This window comes from Cyberlindnera jadinii (genome assembly GCF_001661405.1).
Source record: "Cyberlindnera jadinii NRRL Y-1542 unplaced genomic scaffold CYBJAscaffold_1, whole genome shotgun sequence".
In the NCBI taxonomy this organism is placed as follows: Eukaryota; Fungi; Ascomycota; class Saccharomycetes; order Phaffomycetales; family Wickerhamomycetaceae; genus Williopsis; species Williopsis jadinii.
The window spans coordinates 172941-199528 of record NW_017963652.1 but is presented as its reverse complement, the minus strand read 5'-3'; the positions used below and the strand labels follow the sequence as shown (position 1 = coordinate 199528).

Genomic DNA, 26588 nt, shown 5'->3' with positions numbered 1-26588 from the left:
TAATAATGTATTGATTTAATTCTGATTATTCTTAAAACTGCATTAAACAAAATTGTGTAATGTTGCCCCGACGAATATGTGCTACAACATCAACAAACAACAACAACAACAACAACAACGATTTGATCCAGCTTTATACCACTCTGAGCCTTAGCAAAACGTATAGATAGAGGAAGAAGGTGTGTGTGATGGAGTCATACCCATTGCAGCTGATATCTCATTTGTCGCCATTGGTGGTGATCCAAGGAATCGACCCACGGTGCAAGTCCTTAGCCACAGAGACAACACTGAAAGATGAGGAGGACATAAAGGATAACCCGCTGATGAGGGACACAGAGCGCTTACACAGGAAACAACGCTATGTCGATGATATCCCGCTGGTGAAAGATGTACTGAAGATATGGATGAAGTATCATCTGGATGGTGTTGTGTGGGACTCAAACTCTACAAAGCAACAGATGCCAACACATCAACACAGATATCGGTTGAAGCCAGTTGATGATGATTACGCTTTACCGAACAAGACACATCCCTCTGAATTATCACCGGGAGAAGAGGGCTCCATCATAACTGCTGACTGGTTGCAGAAGTACAGATGTATCATTCCATCGTTGTTCATTGGCATGTACTCTATAGATACGGATTTGACAGACGAAGCTGAGATTTCGAAAAAGGATGAAGATCTGGCAATGGAGATCCATATACTGAAAGATCAACTGATGAAGAGAAATGTGAAGCTGTTGGTGATTCTCGTGTCTGAAAAATCTGTGGCTTTACACCCTGATTTAGAAGACCGTGTTAATGATATACGGAGAATTACCGGATTGAACAACAGAAATGGCCTTTTGTTACTCTCTTCTGGGACAGCAAAGGAATTGCAGACGTTTGCTATGGAAGTGTTGCAAGTGATGAAGGTTTCATCGTCAGATTACTACGGAAACCTGGATAAAAACGTTAGAAGGAAGAAATCAAAAACCCTTTCCACAGTAAAGTCACCAGACCAGTCTCTAAAGAATCGCATAGAAGCAAGATATTCGATAAAGCTTGGTGTACTGAGTGAATTTAGACAACAGTATGAACCTGCGGTAAAACATTACGAAACTGCATATGAAAATATCGTTGAACTGTTAAACATGATACAACTGGATAATCCAAAATGGAAGGAAACAAGGTTATTGCTCGACACCACGCTGTTCCACATAGTTAGAATATATTTCTATTTGGAAAAGACCAATACCGCTTACAAAAAATTTGATGTTCATACCCAAACAGTGATGTACTTCTTAAAGGACAAGAGTGTTCCCGCAAATTCATTCGCTGTTTCTTGTTGGTTATCGCAACAGTTCAAATGGTTGGCACAGCTTTCAGATCTCTCACCGACGACTCTGGTTCCATCAGATACACCCTATAAGACGGATTCATTGAACAGGGTCTCTCCATTAGTACTACCACATTCAGGGTACTTGTACCTTCAAGCAGTGGATCTCTTGAAAAGAAGAGGCCCGAAGAATGAAGAGGTTGAATTAGATTCATATGCAACGGGATTGGTCACTGAATCTTATGAAGATTCATTGATCAATTTATTGAAGTTTGCCAAACTAGCGTTTCAAAAGAAGGATAACACTTTCAACAGAAGTATCGCCTACACCAACTTTCAATTAGGACAAGAATACTTCAATAATTATCAGTTCGAAAAGGCCATGAAATTCTTCGAGCAATCGTTAGATTGTTTAAAAGAAGATGAGTGGACTCACCTTCTTGCAGCCATCCACATGAAGTTACTGAAGTGTTCTCTCCATCTGAAAAAGCATTATTCATCCGTATTAAATCTTCTGGAGATTAGTTTATTACCTGAAAGCCCATCCATGAAAACTGCATTGGGAACTGCAGAAGATTTCACAAATGATGAAAAAGACTTTGAGAACCTCTTGAAATCATCAGATGAAAGCATCATAATCAATGCGGATGTGGATTCGAATCTTGATCTTTTCGAAACCTGTGTCTTATTCAAGAGAACAACTGTACCGTTGTCTAAAAATATTGAATTCCAGCTGAGAATTAGATCGCAGACAAACCACGCTTTGAGAAATACTAAATTGGATGACGTTCTTGTTACCTTTGAAGGTCAAATTCCTTCACTGATATTGAAACATGATCCAAATGCGGCTAACAATGATGCCAATGTAATGTTTGATAAAATGGACCTTGATGAAGAACGGAAATGCTATCCAGTAACTGCCAATTTGTTATTTCAACCGCTCGAAGAGAAAACTTTCACATTTATCATTCCTGCGTTGCATATTGGCTCAAGTTCGTGTACTAAGATCTCAGGTGTCATGTCCTATGGTGAACTTTTTGAAGTGAGGTTATTAAGTTTACCGATGAAACAGAGTACTCTCGAATACAGACACGAATGGATCAATGCAAATGGATCAATAGATATTGTGCCAACGCTTGATCCTTTCACCACTGAAGTTGTTCCAAGACAACCGGATACAAGAGTTTCTCTAGTGAGCACACCGAGTGCCGTGGTTTATGGAGAAAAAGTTTCGGTTGATATGTTAATAGACAACGAAGACCATGAGAACGTTGATATGGATATTTCTGCCAAATTGTTATACGGAGAAAATCAGATTAACCACACCTGGAATGGGTCACTTTCTGAGTTGAAGCTCGTCTCTATCCCGAAGAGCAACGATATCAAAAATTCGATTAAGTTCGAAGTTCCACAGTATGTCAAGGAAGAAGAGATTCGTGATATTCAGCTACGCATAGACATTGTGTACTACGTTAACCATGATAGAGAAGTCCCAATGAGAGATTCTCTTCAAGTTATCATACCGATTGTTAACCCATTCACCATTGGTGTTTCCATCTACCCAAGAGTTAGAGAGGACGATCTACCAAAGACCTTTGAAATTGAGGAAGGTGATGTTGCCATTCCCAAACCATCAAGATATTGGCTCATGAGGCTGGCCGTTGTCACCGAGCCTGACACTGGTATCAAAGTGTTTGATGATACGCTTCATTTGAAATCCGGAAATGAGCATGTTCTATGCAGAGAAATAGTTGATAACTATCGTCAACGTACGAAAGACGCTGGTGATATTGAATCCGATCATTACATAGAAACGGTGATCAATGATGGCCACACGTACCGAAACATCGCATTTGAGGCCGTTCTTAGTTTGAAATGGCAAAGAGAAGGAAGCGACACCGTTAACGAGTATATCCACGAGAAGTGGAAGCTCAGTTTCCCACTGCTGGATCCAAGAGTACTTTTGGACATTGATGCGAATGACAAGAACAATGACCTCGTATTGACGTATCTCATTGAGAACCCAACGTCTCGCATCTTTGCCTTCTCTACAACGCTCATCGAGAACCAGGCTTTCCAGGTGAGTGGGACAAAGTCTCTGAGCCATCTTTCAGTGCTACCTTGTACAAGACAAGCTATCGTGTTCCATGTTACTCCTTTATCCACTGGCTTGCTACAATTACCCCAGTTGAAAGTTTACGATTTGGACTACAGGGTTAATCTGCCAACGCTACCTATCACTGACATTGCTCGTGCACATAAGCAAGAGGTATTCGTTCAAGTTGACGATATTTAAAAGGATATATATATATGGACAAATGTTTGGATTAATAAACCGTAAGAATTGTTGACAATTGTCCTAAGTGGAGGGGGGAGGGGATTGGAACCGTGCCGTGGCTTGTAAATTCTGTACAGATTTCGAGAGTTATTCTTCCGGCGCGCGTCTGCACAAAAAGACGCAACTTGCATTAAAAAGGACAAAGGACAAGAGCAAGGACAAAACAAGAATCTGTCACTTGCGAAGGTGATAGATGCGGGGACAAACATTAAAAGTATAAAGATGGGCGTACAAGACCTTCGATCTGAGGATCCGAATTATCTCTGGGACTCCTGATAAACAGACTGATTATGGCGTATAAGTACATCCTCACATCGGAACCACGTAGTGGTGTTCTGCAAGTTCAATTGAACCGTCCAAGGGCCTTTAATGCATTGAATACACAGATCATAAACGAGCTAAAGGACGCCATTGGTCAAGCAGATAGAAATCCTGATCACTTTGGTGCAGTGGTCATTACTGGTGATCACAATGCCTTCGCCGCTGGCGCTGACATTAAAGAGATGGTTGGATTAACGTCTCAAGAGGTCCTGAAAAGAAACCTCTTGTCCAATTTGGACATTAGCGAATTTGGTGTTCCAATCATTGCCGCGGTGGAGGGGTTTGCCCTTGGTGGAGGTTGTGAATTGGCTATGAATGCAGACATCATCTACGCATCCACTAGTGCACAGTTTGGACAGCCAGAGATCTTATTGGGCGTGCTGCCAGCAGCTGGAGGTACACAGAGGCTGATAAGAGCAATTGGTAAGTCACGTGCGATGGAGTTCATCCTCACCGGTGATACCTTTTCAGGTGAAGAAGCCGAGAGGTGGGGGTTGGTATCAAAGGTATTTGAGCCCGGCACGGTGCTTGAGAATGCACTAGACTTGGCTGAAAGGTTGGCCGATGGTCCAAGGATAACAGCCAAAGCGTGCAAAAAGGCAGTGAACACAGCCAATGAAACAGGTCTAACCAATGGATTGTCCGTTGAGAAATCGTTATTCTACGCACTTTTCGGCAATGATGAGCAGAAAGAAGGAATGGGCGCGTTTATTGCAAAGAGACCACCAAAGTTCAATTCAAAGCTGTAGATTTTTCTTCTCCAGTATCTATTTCATAATGCGATGTTCAGTTTCAAGTTTGTCAACTTGTTTCTTCAGGTCCAACAACGTGTTTATGGTCTTGTAGAGTTCATCCTGTTTGGCAACAACACTCTCCGTAGACATGACAGGCTTACGTCCAAGACCCAATTCGTTCAAGATGGCGACGATTCTGTTTTGAACGTTTGGTTTATAGGTTGGGATCTTTGAAGACCTTAGAAACACACCAGGTGTAATCTTTTCCGCATGTACTTGTAGACCAAAGGCTGCTTCCTCTCTTGGTGTCAAGTTCTTCGAAAGAAGCATAGATATTGGACTATCCTTAACTCTTTTATGTTGCTCCATTCTTTCTTGCTGTAGTTGTTTCTGTCTAGAGAGGTGCTGTTGCTTGAACTTCTCATTCAAAGCAGCTAATGGGTTTTCTGGGGCAGGTGAATCCACCCTGCGTTTACGCTTCTCTGTCATTAACTGGTTGTACAACTGTGTTAACCCTTGAGACGAGAGGTATTGATTTATCGAGCCTGTAGCGTGGGGTGAATCCAACAGTTGCAGTAACTGGGCTCTTTCAGCAATTGTATTCTTTGCAGCAGCCTCGAATTTTTTGGCTTCGATCAATAAACTCTCCTCTTCAGCGATCTCTGCAGGAGATCTCTCCAATAGTCTGATAAGGTACTTCTTTCTTTCAATCTCTTTGTGTTTGTTATAGTTGAGATTCGAGATCAAGTTCGAATTCTGTGCAGTTTCTTCTTGTTCGTTTTGGTATATGAGGATCCTTTGACAAACCCCGTAGAATCTCTCCTGGAGATCCTCTAAGGAACGACCAGTTGGCTCCTCATAGTTGTATCTATCGTTTATGACTATCCATTTCAGGTCAAACGCCTTTGCAAGGTCAAACAGGTATCTGGTCTCCTTATAGCACCATGGAACAGCCTTGTTCTCTGTTTCAACCTCATCAGTCCTCGATTCCGATTCTGATTCCTGCGTCATCTGAGCATCTTTCGTCTCTTCTGTGGAAGTGGTCTTCTCCGTATCTTTCTTATCTGATTCACTTTCAATGGTCGATTTCTCCTTAGAAAGGTTTCCATCAATCGGCGTCACACTCGAATCAGTATCTTCGACGGCCTTCGTGGCTTCACCAGACTCCATATCAACGTCAGCCTCCTCCATCTTGTCCATATCACTGATAAAGGTCAAATAGTCATCCTCAGTGAAGTCAGGAATGTTCAACTCAGTGTTATACTTCTCAAATTTGTATGGAAGCTCAGAGGCCTCAACGGTTTCCTTGGAGCCTTTCACCCAATGATGCAACTTCAGCCCATCCGTTCTCGCATTGTTCTTGAAAGCAGCCCAAGTCCAAGAAGACGGCTTCTCCAGCGCATTCAGCCTGTCCTTGAACTTCTGTTGATTTCTAACAGCAACAGGAGGCGTGTTTTGACCTAATAACTGGAATAATTCTCTATTCATACCGGTCAGAGCTTTGGCCTTCTGTTCTGTTTTCTGTTTCTTCTTTGGAGGCTGTGATGAGCTCCCCGAATGCTGAACATTCAGCACGTCCAGGATTTCAGATGACATTTCTCTTTTTATGGCCTTGTAGTGTAATCCCAAGGTTGTTGATGTTGTTGTTGATGTTGTTTTCTGTGAAGTTTGTGGTTTTGATGCTCTCTGGCAAAAAAGAGAAACAGAACAATGTGGTGTTTGGGTGTTTGGGTGTCCAGGTGTTAATATGTCCAGGTGTCCAGGTGTCCAGGTGTTCTGAAACAATAGGAGAGGAAGGCCCCGGCCAGTAAATAATGCTCAACATTTCAATACTTTGAGTTGAATGGAATAAACAAACCCTTCAACAAGAACCCCCCTGACGGGCGAGATATCCATTTTCTCATTGATTTGATTGGAAAGTATGATTCCAAGTAACAGAAGGGGGAAGATCAGAGCTCCTAGAAAGGTATGTCTCATAGGGATTATGTCTCGCGGCGAGAAAAGCGTTCAACAATACTGACTAATTGACTAGAACCTCACCAATGAAGTTGCCTTCGAAGAGTCATGGCAGGTGTTGGCCGATGCCATTAAGGAGATAGAGAAGAAGAACGCATCCAAGCTGTCGTTCGAGGAGCTGTACAGAAAGTCCTATAACCTGGTGTTGAGGAAACATGGGAAACAGCTCTATGAATCTGTAGCACAGTTGGTTGAAGCTCACTTGTTGGAGCTGAAGGACTCGCTGAACAACAAATTGGCCTTGAAAGTGGACACACATGTGTTCCTCAAAGAGGTTTCAAACATATGGAGTGACCATCTGCTCTCAATGAGAATGGTGAGCGATGTGCTGATGTATTTGGACAGGGTATACGCAAAGGAGAATCACCTCCCACTGATCTACGATGTTGGTGTGAACTTATTTCGTGATAACATCGTGAAGTATGATAACAACCACATTGGAAATGCTCTGAATTCTTTGTTAATGGAGGAGATCACCAATAACCGCAATGGATTGATCATGGACATCTTTTTGGTCAAGTCAATCATAACAATGTTTGAATCTTTACAAGAAGAGGAGAGAAACCTCCAGACAGGCGAAAATTACTACACTAAGTACTTTGAACCATACTACTTGGAAAAGACTTTGGAGTACTACACCAAGATTAGTAATGAACTCTTTGCATTGGGTAACGGGTTAGTGTACATCCAAAAAGTTGACACTCTGATAACGAACGAACAGGACAAGTGTGTCCTATATCTTCCAAAAAAAACGTATGATAAATTGATCTCATTGGTCGGTAATGCACTCATAACAGTGAACATAGACAGGGTCATGAGATTCCACGCCGAGGGGTTAAGAACTTGGGTATTGGATAACAGAATTGATGAACTCAAACTGCTGTACAATTTATTACTGAAAGTTGATTATCTAGATGGATTTCTGGAGCAACTTCATGAAATCATCATGGAAGAAGGTATGTCATTTGATACACATGATAACCAGCTGCTTGAAGAAGCTCCTACACACTCAAAGCCTAAGGGGAAACATAGCTCGTCAAAGAAGGCAGCATCCCAAGCAATAGTATGGGTGGAAAAGGTGATCTCACTCAAAGGCAAATATGATACCATCCTCAAGAATTTGAACAATGATTCAAGTATCCAAAAGACTATTGATAATGCATTTGTCGAGCTTTTAAACAAGAATCCAAAGATTTCAGAGTACTTGTCGTTGTTCATTGATGAAAACGTGAAGAAATCAGCAGATAAGTCTGAAGATGAGTTGGAAACTATGATGAATAACGCAATCATCGTATTTAGATTCATAAAGGATAAGGATGTTTTCGAGAAATATTACAAGAACCATTTGGCTAAGAGACTGTTGAAATCTTACAAAGACATCGAAAGATCCCTCATCTCCAAATTCAAAAATGAAATTGGATCATCATTCACCTCAAAACTCGAAGGTATGTTCAGAGATATAAATCTTTCAAAAGAGGTTTCAAAGAAATTCAACAACAAGAACTTTGAGATAAACGTGTTGACGAAAACCTTCTGGCCCATTCAGCCACAGGAGAACTGTCAAGAAGTTGTTCTTGCCCCGCAGTTGGAAGATTTGAGAAGTTCATTTGCCAAATATTACCTACAACTGCACCATGGAAGAAACTTGAGCTGGGCCTATAACTTTGGGTCTGTTGATATCAGAATCCAGTTCGAAAAGAAAATCCATGAGCTGAACATGTCTTTATATTGTGGCCTTATAGTATTGCTTTTTGAAGAACATGACTCTTTGACTTTTGAACAAATTGAAATGTTGACGAAGATACCTAAGACTGATCTTGTGAGAAGCTTGCAATCGGTGGCAGTGGCACCTCGTACAAGAATCTTGACAAAGAAACCAATGTCCAAAGATATCAAACCTGGTGACGTTTTCAGATTCAACTATTCATTCTCAGCTCCTATGACGAAAGTCAAAGTGCTCACAGTGGCCAACAAAGTTGAAACGGATTCCGAAAGAGCAAAGACCATTGAGAAGGTTGACGAGGACCGTAAGTATGAGTTGGATGCTGCAATTGTTAGAATTATGAAAAGTAGAAAGACCTTGTCACATAACGAATTGATTGTTGAGACGGTGAAACAGATCACGAGGTTTAAACCGTCACCACAGTTCATCAAGAAAAGGATAGATGCTCTGCTGGAAAGAGAGTATCTCCAAAGGGATGAAAACGACAGAAGTACATACCACTACTTGGCATGATTTTATAAATAGAATCGTTTTTTTCTAATCTAAACTGTAGAATCCGATGTCTTTGAATATGTACGTTATTATTTATTAATCTAGTGTCCTTGGTTGTGACTAACAGTAGTATATGGAATGACTGTGTGATGTACCAGAGGCATGGGCTTCAAGGAGAATATTGAACTCATTAAAGAGGTCGAAAAGAGAACATCGATGACTATTCATTGCTTCCCCATTGATGAATTTGGCCTGAATATTTGAGTCCGCATGTGCAATGATATTCTTGATGTTGAATGGTGGCTTGAAGAGATAGTTTGGTTCGTATGGGGGACTAATAGGCTCATCTAACACACGTGAGTCAGTGAACAAATAGGTCAGACTAGTAAAACAATCCACATCGTTTGACCCATCAAGTAATCGAAACGTTAATATCAACAACTCGTAGACATTTACAAGAGTCGATCTTTCAAGTTTCTGGAAAGACACCCTCCGATATGACAACATGAATGGTAATAGTCTTACCGTTTTCATCAGGCAAAAAAAATCAACAGCTTGAAGATTTCTGTCAGCTTCGAGTAGCGATAAAAGGGCTCTCGTCTGTTCATGCAAATAAACCCAACATGAAGGAAACTTAGCCAATGATTCAATGCTCAACGAAATTAAGCAACAAAGAGAAAATAGCTTAGAATCAGAAATATTCATTGAGACAGCCACCTTCGATGGTTGTTGGATAATCATTGGAATAAGATATTCCGAAAAATCCTTTCCTTTATCCAAGCAAGATATGAGCATTTCTTGTAAAAATTTGACACTCTCATAGATCTCTCCATCAACTCTGAAAACTTGCTCACCATTTGAGAGAAGTGCTTTCCTCTTAGAGATGTCAAAGATAGCACACAAAGTCTCCATAGCCTGGGACGTGCCAACATAATCAGAAGCATATATGTTGAGATATTCGACAACTCTTCTCACAAATATTCCATATGATGATTGTGGATCTCCACCATTATTGTCAAATTCAAATTTCAATCTGTTGATTAAAAATGAAAGAAATCTCATACGGGAACCTGCTTTTTCGTTGTTAATCAGATTGTGAACAAAGTTTAGCACGATCTGTAAACGATTTGTCTGTATCAAGGTATTTTGACATGACAACAACAGGGGATCCACTTTTGAAACTTCCCTAATGAAAGCGTTCATGCTAGGAGAGTGGGTTGAAACCAATAAGTTTTTAACAAGTGATATGAGAATAGTTTCACGGTCATCTCTATAAGCTGTAACCCCTGAGTGCTTTATTATGTAGGCAAAGATTCTGGGCTCATCTTCAAACCTATATGACCGAATCAATTTACTCCAATTTGTTAATCCAGCAGAAGTGGTTTTTGCAGAAAGCGTTAGCCACAGTTTTAGAGACGACGATGGGTCCATTGACCTTAAGTCATTCATGAGTGTCACTAAGATACTTCTATCTTGTACATTAGAAATGTATTTCTCCAGAATGACTTGTGAAGGAGCAAATACTTCCCTTCTGGTACAGAAGTGAGTCAAAACACGAATGAAACTCAATTGCGTTTTTGGTAGCAGTTTTTCAAGTTGTAGACCACTAACAAAGTCAGACCAGCAGATAAGAAACTCCTTCTCGGTGATATGAGATTCGATGAATTTAGTCAATGGACCCATTGATGTAACAAATTTGTTCGTATTGTTGATTTCAATCAGCATATTGAGTGCCTGGAAACATCTCTGAATTGCCAATGTCGAAAATTGATGATGCTGCAACAGGTCAAAAAATCTGGAGTCCAAGTTTTTACTTGAAGCAAAGGATAGGACAAGTATAATGTTGAGTCTATTACACAGTATAACAACATCCGAAGAAGTAATCTTAGACACAGGAAGCACCCTTTCCAGCATCCTTGGTTTGATCCCACTAACTTTACTGAACTCGATGAGTAAGTTGAGATACAAGTTAATTACTGAATCTCTGTTCAAACCATTATTTGATAGGATCACAGGAGGTGAGTGCTCCATGGGAAAGTTCTTGAACTTCATTTCCTTGATGCTATCATACATGGTCAGCAATATTCCTTCATCAATCTTCCATCCCAAACGTGTGAATTCATTTATCGACATTAAGGATATAGCGGCTCCATTGAAATCACCAATTTCAACAGATTTTCGAACACTTTTTGAAATAATACGCCAAAAAGCCTTTTGAGGTGGGAATCTTATACAAAGATCTCGTAATAGACCAAGATCCTTCAGTCCTGAATTTGCATACACATCCCAAGTCATATCGTTCTTACCTGAAAATAGAAATGATACAGCTTCGCTGAATAATCCATCTTCATTAAACTTTCGTCTCAAAGTCCCAGGACTGATGTACGATGAGAATTCAAAGAACAAAGAGAAGACCTCTCGTGATTTCTGATTCAAGTCAAAGATTGAGAGGTAATTGGTCTCAAAGATTCTATTGACACACATATAGAAGATGTAACACGAGGCCAAACAGTAAAGCTCATAATCTCTGATGGTTCTACTGGCCCTTATTTGTGATTCAAGGTTACCATAGAAGTTATCCACCATTAATCTCAAAGATTTGGCCTGTGTTACGTCAAGATCGCAGCAAAAGACCATGATGTCCTGGATGTTCTTTATAAGAGTGAGCTTTGGTATGGATGTGATAATTGAAGAGTCTATCAATGTGTCAAAAAGCTCACGAAGATCATTGTTCACATTCGAAGATAACTTTGAGAACTTGAGAGTCTTTTTGCCAAATATTGCTTGAAAGGACTTTACTTCAAAATTGCAACACCCTTTAAAAAGAATATTGTAAGCCTGTGAATTCATGAAATGACTCATATATGTTGTTTGCTCATGAATGTGTGCAGCATCGACTTGATCATTGTACTCATCAATATTAATGACATTTCTCTGGGGTAACTTTCTTGGTAGAACTGAATAGTCGTCAGCCAAAGTTTCAAATACCACTGTTGACATGTGTCCATGTCTTCCCAACATAGAATTACTTGTTGGCCGGAGAGAATAGTACTTGGATGAATTATGGTCTCGTCTACTGTCCTTGGATCCTTCGGCTGCATTATGGCTTTCCGTGATATTCCGAAGTGGGACTCTAACGACTGGTTTCCTCGTAGGCACTGATTTTGGAAACATAGTACCGATGCTTGTTCCTCTCGTTCGCTTGGTTTTTGATATTTCATTTATGTCGGAACTCCTCTTCTGCGAGTCTGGCGATGATTTCCTTTGGGTAGGCGTTTTCACACTCACAGAACCATTGTGCTTGCGTTTGAATATCTTTGGTGATGCTGAACGATTGGCTTTACGTGTTTGATTCTTTGCATTTGAAACATGTGGTTTCCTCGGTGCTGATGCAAGCATTCTGTCGCCCCCGAATCCTCTGTCTTCCATTGTCTCGAGATCATCATCGTTATCGATAAAACCCACCGAGGTGACACCTGAAGGATAAAAGGTCGTTTCTTCATCTCCGTTATCAAACATTTCAAGTGCAGGCATTGGATGAACATTGCGGATATCTTCGTCATCGGACAGTACTTCTCCAACCGATGCGAGCTCTTTGAATCCATCTTCACCTTGAGAATCATTTGTGAATATCGAATCAAACCCATGTACTGTTTTATCTTGAGCAGAGTGCTTGATTTTCTTTCTTCTAGCAACACCAACGCGTTTGTCTTCTAGGTGAGTTCTCTTCTTAACCACTCTCTTTGAACTTGTCTTGAATACACCCAAAGAAGAAAAGTAGGACTTGGGCAATTTTGAAACTCTTGCAAGTTCATCAATGCTTGTATAGGTTTTACCCCTGAAGGTAACATTAATGCTGCTATCCTCTTCTTTATCGGCACTGTCCATAGTAGATGAATCTCTCCTCTGTTGTAGAGTGTCATTACTTGCCCCATTGTCATCTTCTTCATCATCCTCAGAAGACGACGAATCTGTTGAAGGTTCTGACCCCTCACTGTAAGATTCCTCTTCTTCTTCCTGCGCCCTTAACTGTTGTATATCAACGTCTTGGATATCCATGTCCTTGATGTAGGTGCCTGTATCCTTATTACCATTGCTACTTCCATTTTTCCTCGTCTTCTTCTTGCGTGCAGAACCAGTCTTCAAGAATTGTGGCAAAGTTCCCTCGTGGAACATCTCTATGAGGGCTGGGTTCTTTTTCACCAAATCAGTAGCACTAGCTGTATCTATGCCCAATGTGTACGATACACAATCGATAGTGTATATATGCTGTTGGTAAAAGGATATGTTTCTTCTTCGTGAACCTCTCCCGTAGTGCATCTCTCCATTATCAGAACTGGCTGATCTACTAGGTACCGGGGCATCAGAAGGGACATTATGAGGGGAAACACCCAAGTCAGATAACACGTCGCTATCTGCAGCATCATTAGGAGGCAGTGGCTTATGCAATAACTCTTCAAATCTATCGAAAAGACCACTATCGACCCCATCTGTTCGATAGATCTCTGTCGCTTGACGTGTTTTCCTCGTCCTTATAGCGCAATCCAGCTTCCTTTGAGACAGTTCTAAGTGAAAGCTCTCTTCATCAACCTCAGAGTCAGCGCAGCAACCCTCCAACTGCTGGTCTGTCATATCATAGAGAGCCTTATTCTGTGTGTACTCTACCCTCAGCGAGCCAGAAGGAAAGATTGTTTGTTTACCTTTTTTGCTCTTCCTAGGCCGATGGCAGCCAACGCGATTTTCTAGGCTCGTCCCACCGACCAGTCGCGCTCGCGCGGGCGCGTAGGCTGTCGGTAATTTACTAAGAGAAAGAGACGGGCAGAGAGATTCGTGGTAATTGCACCAATCGAAGAGGTTTATATCATAAAATGACATAAAACACTAACTCTAGTTATCATGAGATAACTCCATCTAAGATCATGCAAAACACACTGCTATATAACCGTTCAATTGGAGTCATTCTATCATGTGTACTCTGGGAGTTATGTTCTGGTGTCCGGGTGTTTCGGTCTTTTCATTTCGGTCCTAACCGCTCACGTCACCATCAGCACGAAAAGACAACAACCATCACCGGAAAGCGCAACCCATAATAGGACCAGGAGGACGAATCACAGCTCAGCAGTGGGGACCACGCCTATAGGGACTGTTTTTACTACGAGGGATAGGTAAACAAGCAATTCGAGACGGCACAAAATGTCCCAGTCACCGTCGAAGAGACACTCAGTATGTTATTTCCATTCCAATGTCAGCGGTTAAACCAATCGCGTTGTGAAGTATCGCTTAGAACTAACAGGTTGTTCGAAGTTGAGTACCATCGAGTCCAGTGTTACGAGGTTACTTGTTGCTACGAAGCATTTATTGGAGAGCCTTACGCAATGGGCTAAGGGATCGGCATCCGAAACCGATATATCTGATGCTTACGTTCAGTTGGGTAACGAATTCAAGGTTGCGTGTAGAGCCTTCACAAATGCTGGTGTTAATGTTAGTGACCTGGGTGATGTTCCACATGCACTTCGGGTTGTCTTGGAAGAAGCACTATGTGAGACACCATCACAGGAGAGCCTTGATAAGTATTTGCCTTCGATTAGAGAAATCATTGTCTCGTTATTACAGAGCCTCAAGACGAAGCAGAACTTGGCTCGTGCGATGAAAGCCAATAAAGCTAGAGATTCGCTGAGATCAACACCAAGTGGCGAGCCATCAGCAAGAAGCAGCGGCGTTGCTTCTTTGCCTCCTGCTGTTTCTGTCTCTCAACAAAGCTTCCAACAGGAGAAGCAAAAGTTTTTGCATTCACCAGATTCACAGCAATCACAACAACAACAGCAGCAGCAGCAACAGAAACAGAAACAGCATCAAAACCAGACAAAGATTGAAATACCTAAACATAGGTCTGCATCCGCTGGAGATACATCAGTTGGAGATACACCAACCCCGTCGCACAGAGCTGTATCGGACAATGTAGAAACAGCTTCAAGACATACAAACAATGCTTTGGAACAACTACAGAAAGGGGATTCTTTACAACGTCGTGCTTCAAGAAGATTCTCTGCTTATCAATACGCTAAACTCACGAGTTTTTCTCCTGGTAAGGACCCTGAATTGCCAGATTCTTCCATCTTGGAGAGAACCAAGAGCAATATGAGACGTAGTAATTTGAGTACCACGTCAACTCCGGTCAGCAAGATTGGCAATAAATCAAATTCTATCACTGTTTTTTTGAAGATTCGTGATCGTGTGAAGAAATGTGAGCTGACAGCCCCTATTACACTCACAACATTGCGCTTGTTGTTTGTGGAAAAGTTTGCATATTCTCCTGGTTCAGGTCAGTTTCCAGATATTCTCATATTGGACAAAGATGCTGGTGTTTCTTATGAGCTAGAAGAGTCCATGTTTTCAAGTATAGAGGATGGTTCCGTTCTTTCGTTAAATGTCAGTGTGAATGCTGACATAATGGAAACTGTTAACAAGAACATTGAAAAGTTGATGGAACAGTTCCAAGAGAAACAAAAGGAGTTTTTTCAGAGTACACGTGATTATATAGATAGCTCCACTACAGATATTCTGAAAAAGCTTGAAGAAATGGTTGAGAATTCTGTCACCATTCAACAACAACAACCGCAACAACAAAGACCATTGCAACATGAAGCAGGAAAAGAACCTTTGGAAAAGGAAATCAAGAATCCAAGTACTACAAAGGATAAGAACACTGCTAATATCCTCTCGGATATGTCTGACCTCTTGAACATCAGACATGAAATTTCTGTGATTAAGCAGATCAATAATTCAAACAAAATGGCGTTCAAGGCGTCCATTGATAAGGTTCTTCAGAAAGTCAACGATTTCAAGTCATTATCGTTGGACTCTTCTAAGGCTTCGACTCGTACTTACATGGAGGAATCACAGCAGAAGTTATCTAAGGATTCGGATGAGTTACTCACGAAATTTGACGACGTCCAAGATTTAATCGAGGCATTGAGAAAAGATGTTGCTCAGAGAGGTGCACACCCTTCAGAGAAACAGCTGGACTATGTTCAAAAACAACTTAATGAGGCGCAGGGTGACTTGGATAATATGGTAGAATATATCAAGACTGAGAAACCAAACTGGAAAAAGATCTGGGAATCTGAACTGGATACTGTTTGTCAAGAGCAACAGTTTCTCACACTGCAAGAGGATTTGACATTTGATTTGAAGGAGGATCTTGCTAAAGCCACAGAGACTTATGATCTGGTGAGACAATGTTGTATTGAACAAACTAAAAACCCGAGAACAAGAACAACAACGTTGCCCTTGGCAGAACCCGGAAGCCTTCCTCAAATTAGAGACGCACTCCTCTCAGAAGTTGAAGCTTTGAAACCAAACCATGACAGCCGTGTTGAGGCGATTGAAAAGGCTGAGAAACTTAGAGCAAAGGAGAGACAGTTGGCAATGATGAACAAATTTGAGGAAGAGCTGGGTGGCTTTGTCGAAGATAGTAAACTCAAGAAAAGTGGTGGAATTGAAGAAGTTGATAGAGTACGTCGTATGAAAGACGAACAAAACTTGAGGTCGAACTTTCCACCTCCTTTCTGAAAATGGCTGGTATTTCCGTTTTTCATTGACTTGACCTATCAAACATAGCCATTTTGAAGAAGCTTGATATAACTAATACACTGAGAATGTTTTGAGTTCTTCTTTTGAAGTTCTTTTAAAAAAACGCCCAACACAAGTTCCTTAGTATTGATTTCAAACTCAGATGGAGCATCAACCTTTTCATAACAGTGTTCAATGATACTGTCAATGAATTTGGCAAATACGTATAAATCAGGTTTGAAACCTCTTGTGCTTTTGCAGTACGACTTTGCAATGTTTTCACATAGGATCCTAAGCTGTTCTAAGATCACTTCTTTGGAATTGACTTTCAAGCTTAGTGTGTTATAAGCTGATCTTGATTTGAATATATGACACAGTTTTGTCAAAGTTTTTGAGTATGACGCTGTATGCGGACTACACAGATCATCAAATCTCTTAACGACCCCAAGTGTAGCATGGGAAATATCAAACCCACAAAAAGTTGTGCTTGTCTCCTTTTCGATCTGTTTTTGAGAATCAAAGTTCGTCGAAGTCTTCAATTGGTTAATTTCAAGTCCATACTCTTCGACACCATCCTTTGCAATTGTTTCAACTTTACATATCAAGTCCAGACAAGGAGATATGATTAAGAAATCATCTGCAATCCGAAGAATCAACGAATTCGTAAACTTGAGGAATCCCAATTTCCTCTCAATGAACTCCTCGTATACAAGATCACAAAAGAGACTCGAAAGGTGCAATCCTTGATAAACACCATCCTTTCTGGTGAAATTCGAAATGCCAATTTTGGTGATTGTGTTTTGCACTTGAATGCCAACGATTTTGAGTATTTCACTACCAGATAGTGTTGTGCAAGCAGTTCTCCCTTGTATAAAAGTCCCTTGTTTATCTGCCAAAGACGTTTTCAGATCTGTTAATGTGGATAAGTATCTTGAACAAGTTGAGGATCCATCTGGTTCAAGCTTCCTCACTTCATAAATTGAATATGTCTTATGTTTATCCACAAGTGACTGTATAATCCTCATGATTTTTTCCTTTGGGAGGGTATCATAGCATGACTTTGCATCAAATTTGAGAAAATAAAGCTGTGGGAGGCCATCATATGTCGATACAAGATCATCTCTGTAATTGGCAATTGCACGTGGAAGCTGATCGATAGAAGTCAGATGCGGGAAGAAAGTGGTATGTGCAAGTCTTAGTCTATTGAGGATTCTTCTTGCTGGTCTAACTTCATTCGTCACATGATCTTGGTACTCTTTCATCTCTGAGAGATCTCCCCCTTTCAATGGAATGTTGATAACCCTAAAGTCGTTGTTCTTCTTTGGCATGACCCTAGTTGTACACATCATCGCCATGTTGGACTCTGATTGTGTTATACTCTCGAACTGTGGGAGAGGCTGTAAATAGGTATCTCGATAAAAATCTGTGAAGGTTTGAGACACGTTTCTCCATGTCGTGTGTTTATAAAATAAGAGGTCCTTAGATGTCGATATATGAGTGATGTGAAAGAACGACGTCAACAACCTAGGGAAAAAATATGAGAATAACCACTCAATAAATTGTTTCAAAATGATCTGTCTCTTGACAAAATCTTGCTTATTGATATTCCCAGAGTAATTCTTACCGAGCCATGGTATCTCTTTTATCTTTAGACCAGATATTATATCTACCAGACGAATTCCAAATCCCCGTTCTCCATTGATGAGCTTTGCCAAACAATGCAGGATATGAGACTTATTCGATTTGGAGCCTAGCATCGCCAAAGGTATTACCTTCTCAAATATCACAGAGCAGAATCTCATCACATTGGACTTGGGTACAGCCCTTTCCAAATTGTCGGTGGATTGTGGTTGTGGGCATATATTGTCAAAAATTAGGAAGTATCTACACGTTGTGTGATTCTTCATAGTAATCAGAGCCAAATGACTGAATGGAACCAGCTTCTTTGGAGTTCTGGAAGGATGTTTCAACTTCTTGTATTCCTCTTTGAAAACAGTTTGAAGGAAAGACAGCTTTGTATTTGGTACTGGGTTCATTCTCCTTCTCTCTGACATTGGCTTATACAAGCACTGTGTAAGGGTGAACTTGTCTCTTGAAGAAACTTGAGAATACCTTTTCCTTAGTGTACCCCCAAGCAGCTGGACCATGCAATTCTTATTCTCTGATATTCTGAATGCTGCAGTGTTCAGTAAGATATCAGCCATGGTTTTACAACCCAATATCATATGGAGCCTTCTCCATGGGTACGTTCTCAGGTTATTAACTGAATCTACCGATGTTGAAGAGAACAACTCTGATTCGTTATTTCCAGTTGCATATCCTTCCACAAGTATGTTTGAATTGTACCCTAATTTGATTAAATAAACTTGGCAATGGTGTAGGAGTTGGTGAAACGACCATTCGTCGTTTACCTGCATTGATAACCGTTTGTTGAAGGGTCTAATAATCAAGACATTATCTAGTAAATATTTCATCTCAGAGTCGCAATCCTCAAGGTTAATATCATATTCCTCTTTAGCAAACTGTCGTAGTGATCTGAAACCATCATCTTGTTCCATAATTGTGGGTATAGATGTCTGTTCACCCGCTTTAGATGATGACAGTGTTTTCATGGTGGATCATACAAAAAGCTAGGAGAAAAAAAAAACAGACATCGATGAGGGCAGAGATCACCACATTAGAACCCCCCCCCAGGCTACTGATAAATGGTTAAAAAAGGAAAGAATAAGCATCGAATAGACTATATCCACTGTACAGTAGATGATAAACTGCTCCAAATAAGCAATAAAAGAACGTCTTCTGAGCTTTCTCTTGTCGATGTATGGTCCATAAAGATACAACCACATGATTCGCCAAAGGTGCTAGGTTTGATACGGGATATGAGCAACGATGATCCACATCCCTTACAACATGTTAAGCGACTACAAAAACTGGAAGATGGTCTACTGACGGTGATATTGTGCAGTGTCGATTTGGCCTCACGTGAAGAAGTAGTATCGCTTCTTGGAGAAAAGGGACTTGGAATCGAAACCATCGAGGTGAGACAAGTCCCAGCACATTGTCCACCCACAAAAGATATGGCTTTGGAATGGGGTAAACTCTATTGGCCATTGGTATGGAAGGGCAATCCAAACGATCAGATTCTTAACGAAATGGTGTTTAACTTTGACCACATACGTTCTGATTTGCAGTTAATATGTACAAACTCTTCGAAATGTTGTGAACAGTTGCCCATTTCCACAGTTATTGTGGATCCGCTAACCAACGCTGTCATTGCATCTTCTAATGATGAAAGGCATAGACACCCTTTAGACCATAGTGTGATGAGATGTATCCAGTTGGTGTCTGAATATGAACAGCAGAGACGTGAAAGTATCGATGATCCTTCTGATCATCACTACCTGTGTAACAATTATCACGTTTATACGACACATGAACCTTGTACTATGTGTGCAATGGCTTTGATCCATTCAAGAATAGCGAGGTTGTTTTACCTCAAACAAAGTCCAAAGACTGGTGCGCTGGATCCTGAGTCCGGACCTGGTTACACCATCCATGATCATAAGCTCTTGAACTCCAAATTTGAAGTCTTCAAATGGATTGGAGATGAATATCAAGTCGCTGACCTGGATGAAAATGTCAATGCATAATAGTAGATTCCATTCATTCCTGTAGAGATTCGAACTTCTCAAGCAATTCAATAAGACGGCTTAAGCTCTCCTTGTCAATAGATTCAGTCTTGGGTATGGCAACATTCTCCAACTCTGCCAATAGATCTTCTAGTGACCGTTGCTCTTTCGAAACTTCCTGTTCTAAGGATTCGATCTCCTTGTCCAGTAATTTCGAAACATCGTCTAATCTCACGACTATATCATCGGTGTCAGCTTTGGCCGTCTTGTTCTTTGCTAACTCTTCTTCAGAGATTTTGATCCGCTTGGCTTCGTCATTCGAAATCTGTTGAACAACGGCATTGACTCTGTCGAGCCTTCTCAAATACCTTCTCTTCAAAGTCTTGTGAAACTCCTGTACCATCTCATCTGGGGCGTTGTTGAAGTTCTTGCTGAACTTTCCCTCTGGAAACAGCTCGTCGAAATCAAGCCTCTCAAGAAGGAAAGCCGTAAGAACCTCAGCTTCAGAAACCATTGTTACTTTGAATGTTTATTTATGTCCAATTTGTGTTTCCTTATGAGACGCGAAACGGTTGCAAGGTACACAAAAGACGCGGTAAAACTACATTTTGATGTCTTTTCGGATGAAAAAAATATCAACATACGTGCCTGACCCATTAATCTCATGGAGAATAGAAAAGAGAATTGCTTAACGAATATCTAAGTCCTCATATCTCTTTCTATAACTTCTTCTCTTATGAGAGCCTTCGTCTCCTTTCATGGATTCTCTCTTCAATCTTCTGATGTTTCTCTCTCTTTCCATTTCTCTCTTTTCAATTTCCCATGTAGATAATTCTTCAACGCTTGGAGTCCATCCGGCACCTAGGGTTTCGTGGTCTAATCTGATACCAGCTTCGAATCCAAACGCAGACTGGTTGAGGACTTCCTGAGGCAAGCGTCCATCTATACAATCCTTTTTCAACTTGAGTATGGTTTCGTGTAAAGTGTGTGCGATTGCTGGGAGGAACTCTAGAGGGAGTCCCATATCCTTGACCACGTATTCTGCAAATACCTCTGGCGTTACACGCTCACTTGTCAAATCCCATTCGAACTTGTCCTCGTATAAGTTCTTGTCCAGGTTACATGACATGTTAATTATCACATGGATATCTATATCCTTTGGCAATTGTATCGTCACGAGATTCGTATATTCTTCAACTTGTGACTTGATGGAGGATGCAATTTGCTGCTGAATGGACGTTGGTAAGTCCATGTCCTGTCCTGTTATTTGGGAAAAGTGCTCTGGGGTTATCAGAGATTCATTCAAGTTCCACATGAAGAAGTCCACTATTCTGTTGGAGTTGTATTCCAGGTCGATTCGGATCGGAATCATAAACTCTTCGTTTTGAGCATTCATTATTAGATCATTCTCAGAGAATTGTACATGTCTCGTTTTTACTGCCAGTTTACCAACGTTCTGGGTCTGCCCATTGTTCGATGCGCCACCGTTGCTCAATCCGCCATGCCCATACGAGCGATAGCTGCCAGTTTCAAAGTTACCGTCGTTATCATCGTCAAAGTTTAGATCTTCAACTTCTGCATAATTAACAACGGTCTTCGTTCTCTTTGTCGATCTCGTAGGAACAGCCTCGATGTAAAGAGCAGTCTGCTCGTTTCTCACTCGGTTCTGGAACGAAGTCGATAAGGCTTGTGGTGCAATCGGTCTCTCCATTGTTGTTCCTCTTATTCTTCCTTGTTTACATATTCGATTGGGTGGGAAATCCTTTTGAATTTTGCCCTAATTTGTCGGAAGCTGATCATTGCAGCGTAAATATCAGAATGGAACAGTCACACGTGTAAATCCCAGCACGGAAAGTTATTCTCGCTTACGTAACAAGAAGGTTGTTAATTCCGCCATGTGTCGTTAATTATTTTCCTAATTTTTTTGCTGTGCAGTGTTTTCGTTCGACGTTTTTCCTGCCCTTTTGAAAGAAAAATTTTTTCCATCTTTCACTTTCTTTCTTCTTCTACTCTTTTCGACCTTTCTTCTTTTAACCAACTTAACTGAAAAAATGTCCTTCACCGATTTCTCTAAGGCTGATACTTTGAAGCAATTGAACACTCTCTTGAACGAGAAGTCCTACGTTGCTGGGTAAGTTACATAAATGTGTTTTTGGAAGGTTAAAATTAGATTCTCTTCAATCATCTTCTTGGCCCTATTTTTTCTCTCGCTTCCACGAGGAAAAGAAAGAGATCCTATAACGGTGTCTCTTGTTGATGACGACGACGCTTAACTCATTTCCTTTCTCTTTTAATGATGATCCAATTGGTCCATGTTTATGAGGTGGACTCAAGACCCACTGCATGAGTATCAAACCCATTCAAGATTCACTTTCCTGACAATTTGAGATTGGAATTGTTTTATTCGTCCATTGTATTAATTCTTCTCTTTGCCTTCCCCTTCTATGTGTTCTCTTATACTAACATATAAACTGCAGTACTGAGGCTACCCAAGCTGATGTTACTACCTACAAGGCTTTCCAAAAGGAGTACCCAGCTTTGACCAGATGGTTGAACCACATTGCCTCATTCTCTGAGGACTTCGAGTCCTTGCCAGCTGGTGAGGCTCCAGCTGCTGCTGCTGCTGCTGCTGAGGAGGATGACGATGATGTTGACCTCTTCGGTTCCGACGATGATGAAGTTGATGAGGAGGCTGAGAAGTTGAAACAACAAAGATTGGCTGAGTACGCTGCTAAGAAGGCTGCTAAGGGTCCAAAGCCAGCTGCTAAGTCCATCGTCACTTTGGATGTTAAGCCATGGGATGACGAGACTGATTTGGAAGAGTTGTTGGCCAACGTCAAGGCTATCGAGATGGATGGTTTGACCTGGGGTGCTCACCAATGGATTCCAGTTGGTTTCGGTATCAAGAAGTTGCAAATCAACCTTGTCATTGAGGATGCTAAGATCTCTTTGGATGAGTTGCAACAGCAAATTGAGGAGGATGAGGACCACGTCCAATCCACCGATATTGCCGCTATGCAAAAGTTGTAAGCAGGTCTTCCCCTTTGATCTTTTGTCTGTATTATCTCTCTTTATTGTTGTTTAAAGGGTTATAATATATACCTTTTATCTAATGTACTTATTCAAGGTTATGTTATGAAGAATATGGCATTAATGTATTATGAATTCTTAAAATATGTACACTGTATGTTTTTTGTTGCTCGTGTCGTATAGAATGACTATTAATATTTTCACACAACGAGAAAGTCAATACCAGACCCATACCACTCTTTACCTGCAAGTACTTCCTCCCAAGTTTTACCAGTTTCCCAACACTCTGTCGCTATCGCTTTGATTGAAGTTACTGTACCCATGTTGATCGTGCTATGTAACTTGTCAAGCAATTGTCCAACTTTTGAACGTTGATACTCAGTAGTAGACGCACATGCAATGGCAAAAATTGGCCAAATAGTCTGGGTAATCTGTGGTGATGAGGTCTCCATGGATGAATAAACTTCGATAAACTCGTTCACCATGGCCTTCACAGTCACCTGGTCATCTGGCTTCACTAACTTGTAAAGGTTTACAAGAACTGCAAGAGCCCAACATTGTGCACACTTCAATCTCTTGTAATTCTCTAGCTCAGAAATGTCCTCTTGATAGATCACATAGTCTCTATAACTCAATAGATCATACTTCAGAGCGTTGAATTTGTTCTCGGTACTTAGATCAACAATGTTATAATTGTCCTTCATCTCTTTCCTTAACCTGCAAAATCTTGACACTGTTCTCATTATCTCTCCAGGACATCCCATAAGTTTGATAAGTGACTTTGGTGAGTTCTTCATACCATACCAATTCTCATCGCAGTACGGAAGTCTGCAATCTGGCGAAACAAGCGCAGCAATGGTATCAAACCAGGAAAGGTTAGCGATTAAAGTGGAACTCTCCTCTATTTGATCCAAATATGGTTTGAAAGAGGCATCCTTCACAATTGCAGCAAACAACTCGCTAAAGTTACGCACCAGGGCCGACCTTCCAGATTCAACAACACTAAATAGAAAATGAATATGAATGAGAAGCAAAATGACAAAGAAATTGGATCTTCTCTTTTCAATTGGCTGTTTCTTCAAATTGCTGATAATCTTTGGGACGTCTAGAGTATCCTCATCCCCTTCGGAGTCCTCACTTTTACCCTTCAGGTATTGAATCAGGTATTCTAAGGTGTTGTTAACATAAACCATACCAGTTCTATAAAATTCTTGGACACCTTTTGTCTCATAGATGTGGATACATGCTAAAGCAATGAAGCAACTTTTGGCAATCTCAAAATCACAATACTTCAAAGCAAGCTGGGGCCATGGGGTACTTGGGTGTGCATCTAAGAGTGGTAACAGTCTCTTAAAGAAATGCTTGATCATCATATTTTCCTCATAGTCAGTCATCTTTGTCCCAGATGCACCATTACCATTGGCTGAAATGTCAGGTTGGTGACCATCCCGTACATCATCAAGATGGTCAAGATGAGACATCAAGTCCGTGTGCTGTAAGTTATCGATAAATGATGGAATTTGCTCATCAGCAACACCAGAGGGGAAAAGGTCATGGAAAATGTGGAACTCATCGGCAATCTTGATCCTGGAAGGTTCAAAATGGTTAACATTGACGTTGACATTGTTGAGCAAAACACTAGGGTTCACATTTTCATTCGTAACTGATGCTATAGATGTACTCGTTGGAGGCTCTGTTTTTGTAGACTCTGAAATGTATGGAGTAAGTTTCCTTTTTTTCGTATCATCCTTGAGCTCTTCAGCTCTTAACTCTCTCTTCGAAAGACTCTCTTTGAGTCGTGGTCTACCTCTGAATCCGTGAATCACTTCACCTTTTGAGTTCACTTTGGGTTCTTTACTATTTCTGCTATCATCAACATCAAATGAGAGCTTCAGCCCATACCCTTCACATTTTCTTCCTGCTTTGATGCAGTTATTACATTCTGGCTTTCCTTCATCGCATTTTCTACGTCTATGTTGGAAATAGTGTAAGTTAGTACACGAGAATTCGTGATGTAAAGACAGCCCCCCGCACCATAACGCTCATACCTTTTCTTGCATGTCCAACATCCAGTTCTGACTCTTTTGATCTTCGAAGCTTGATCAGTTGCATCAGCCATGGTTGGATCTCTTGTCTGTTTGATAAATAAATCGCCAGATTGAAAATATGACACAAAATGAAAATATTTTGTACTCGACCTATTTTATTGAAAACTCCCGGGCCTGATGGGGTCTGCCCTTTTGAGAGTGGATGTTTTTACCCTAATCGGTTAATATTTCCCAGTAGCATGCATTTGTGTAGGAAAGATATTTTCACAACGGGAAGTCAAAGCAGCGCTCCACAAATCACTACGTCCTAATTAGAATTAGGATAATAGTAATAAAAATAGCAAACCGGTCTTGAGATTTTCCCAAATTACACCAAACTGTAGTTAATACTGGAACTAAGAGGTATACAAAGCATGAAGATGTAATCTTCTATACAGTTTTAGATATAACAATTCAGAGTTTGTGTGGTCTAATCAAGAAAGACGCATACATTTGCTTATATCACAACCACATAAAGTTGAGGAACTTTAAGACTACCGCACACTAGAACTGATTTCTATCATCCTACATTTCAACTTTTAACTTGATTGAATCAGTGGCTCCTTCACAATAACTCAGGACGTATTGCTCTACATATATTATTCTGGTTCTTCGTTGCCCCAGCAATAGTAAAAATGTTAGGATGTTTCCAATTCTTATAGGCATTGCTTACATTTTGAATTCTTATCAACACAAAATGACACAAAACCAAGACAGTCTCATACACAAATACCTAAAGTTCGAAAGATAACAGAAGAAGGTCAGGAACAAAACATGAGACAACAAAAGCAGAAGCCCTAGAGGACAACCAAGGAATAGACCAAGGGCTCTTCATGAAACTTTCCAACGACGTCCTCAACCTGAAGAAGAAACATCAGCGGCTAATCCAGAACCACAGCGGCAACTTCAAACGAATGGAGGTACGACATAACAAGAGGACACACTAACTCACCTGCTATGAGAACAAGATACGGGACCAAGAAACCTCCAAGCACTGTCACAGAATACCCATCCAGAGATCACAAACTTAACACAACAGCGGGACTTAGCTTGGTATCATTCTAACATATCCACACCATACACACACTTGTGACTACATATACGAACTCTTATGCCACAGTTTTAGAAGACTCTTTAGGCGTTGACTTCGTTAGTTTTAAAATCATCATTTTATTAACGAGGGACCAGGCATTAAAGTCAATACCCGACGAGCCCAGCTGTGTCAGTTGATCCTCTGAAGGTAGCGATGATTCGAGATTTTACCGGAGCGTTGGCGAAGGAGCAAATCGTGTTCACGTACAGAAGCACTACAGATCAAACTTGTACAT

General features: G+C 40.8%; 11 protein-coding genes across 11 annotated transcripts; 6 read left to right on the top strand and 5 right to left on the bottom strand.

Annotated features, from left to right (window-relative positions):
* Positions 1 to 188: 188 nt before the first annotated feature.
* Positions 189 to 3614, top strand: CYBJADRAFT_170244 (uncharacterized protein; the record flags this gene model as incomplete). Its single annotated transcript, XM_020216098.1, has 1 exon — positions 189 to 3614. The coding sequence occupies one exon, from the start codon at positions 189 to 191 to the stop codon at positions 3612 to 3614; it is 3426 nt and encodes a 1141-aa protein (XP_020072819.1).
* Positions 3615 to 3946: 332 nt separating this feature from the next.
* Positions 3947 to 4726, top strand: CYBJADRAFT_121927 (ClpP/crotonase; the record flags this gene model as incomplete). Its single annotated transcript, XM_020212385.1, has 1 exon — positions 3947 to 4726. The coding sequence occupies one exon, from the start codon at positions 3947 to 3949 to the stop codon at positions 4724 to 4726; it is 780 nt and encodes a 259-aa protein (XP_020072818.1).
* An 18-nt stretch (positions 4727 to 4744) lies between these two features.
* Positions 4745 to 6307, bottom strand: SWC4 (Swc4p; the record flags this gene model as incomplete). Its single annotated transcript, XM_020212347.1, has 2 exons — positions 4745 to 5673; positions 5917 to 6307. The coding sequence occupies 2 exons, from the start codon at positions 6305 to 6307 to the stop codon at positions 4745 to 4747; spliced, it is 1320 nt and encodes a 439-aa protein (XP_020072817.1).
* A 251-nt stretch (positions 6308 to 6558) lies between these two features.
* On the top strand, positions 6559 to 8978 carry CYBJADRAFT_181988 (cullin CUL3). Its single transcript, XM_020217025.1, has 2 exons — positions 6559 to 6677; positions 6744 to 8978. Exons 1-2 carry the CDS (start codon positions 6633 to 6635, stop codon positions 8961 to 8963), a joined length of 2265 nt encoding a protein of 754 aa, XP_020072816.1. The 5' UTR covers positions 6559 to 6632; the 3' UTR covers positions 8964 to 8978.
* A 27-nt stretch (positions 8979 to 9005) lies between these two features.
* Positions 9006 to 13603, bottom strand: CYBJADRAFT_165188 (uncharacterized protein). The gene has a single exon (XM_020213925.1). The coding sequence runs from the start codon at positions 13572 to 13574 to the stop codon at positions 9063 to 9065; it is 4512 nt and encodes a 1503-aa protein (XP_020072815.1). The 5' UTR covers positions 13575 to 13603; the 3' UTR covers positions 9006 to 9062.
* Positions 13604 to 14184: 581 nt separating this feature from the next.
* Positions 14185 to 16514, top strand: BUD6 (formin-mediated actin nucleation enhancer; the record flags this gene model as incomplete). Its single annotated transcript, XM_020216097.1, has 2 exons — positions 14185 to 14193; positions 14247 to 16514. The coding sequence occupies 2 exons, from the start codon at positions 14185 to 14187 to the stop codon at positions 16512 to 16514; spliced, it is 2277 nt and encodes a 758-aa protein (XP_020072814.1).
* A 2684-nt stretch (positions 16515 to 19198) lies between these two features.
* Positions 19199 to 20178, top strand: TAD3 (Tad3p). Its single transcript, XM_020213924.1, has one exon. The coding sequence runs from the start codon at positions 19220 to 19222 to the stop codon at positions 20162 to 20164; it is 945 nt and encodes a 314-aa protein (XP_020072813.1). The 5' UTR covers positions 19199 to 19219; the 3' UTR covers positions 20165 to 20178.
* Positions 20178 to 20657, bottom strand: CYBJADRAFT_159787 (uncharacterized protein; the record flags this gene model as incomplete). Its single annotated transcript, XM_020213480.1, has 1 exon — positions 20178 to 20657. The coding sequence occupies one exon, from the start codon at positions 20655 to 20657 to the stop codon at positions 20178 to 20180; it is 480 nt and encodes a 159-aa protein (XP_020072812.1).
* A 101-nt stretch (positions 20658 to 20758) lies between these two features.
* Positions 20759 to 22024, bottom strand: SFH1 (Sfh1p). Its single transcript, XM_020217024.1, has one exon. The coding sequence runs from the start codon at positions 21852 to 21854 to the stop codon at positions 20832 to 20834; it is 1023 nt and encodes a 340-aa protein (XP_020072811.1). The 5' UTR covers positions 21855 to 22024; the 3' UTR covers positions 20759 to 20831.
* A 170-nt stretch (positions 22025 to 22194) lies between these two features.
* Positions 22195 to 23385, top strand: EFB1 (translation elongation factor 1 subunit beta; the record flags this gene model as incomplete). The annotated part of the gene is made up of 2 exons (XM_020213229.1): positions 22195 to 22274; positions 22621 to 23385. The coding sequence occupies 2 exons, from the start codon at positions 22195 to 22197 to the stop codon at positions 23171 to 23173; spliced, it is 633 nt and encodes a 210-aa protein (XP_020072810.1). The 3' UTR covers positions 23174 to 23385.
* Positions 23374 to 25424, bottom strand: CYBJADRAFT_187526 (Zn(II)2Cys6 transcription factor; the record flags this gene model as incomplete). Its single annotated transcript, XM_020217268.1, has 2 exons — positions 25222 to 25424; positions 23374 to 25144 (listed from the first exon to the last, which is right to left on the bottom strand). The coding sequence occupies exons 1-2, from the start codon at positions 25290 to 25292 to the stop codon at positions 23374 to 23376; spliced, it is 1842 nt and encodes a 613-aa protein (XP_020072809.1). The 5' UTR covers positions 25293 to 25424.
* Between the last annotated feature and the right edge of the window lie 1164 nt (positions 25425 to 26588).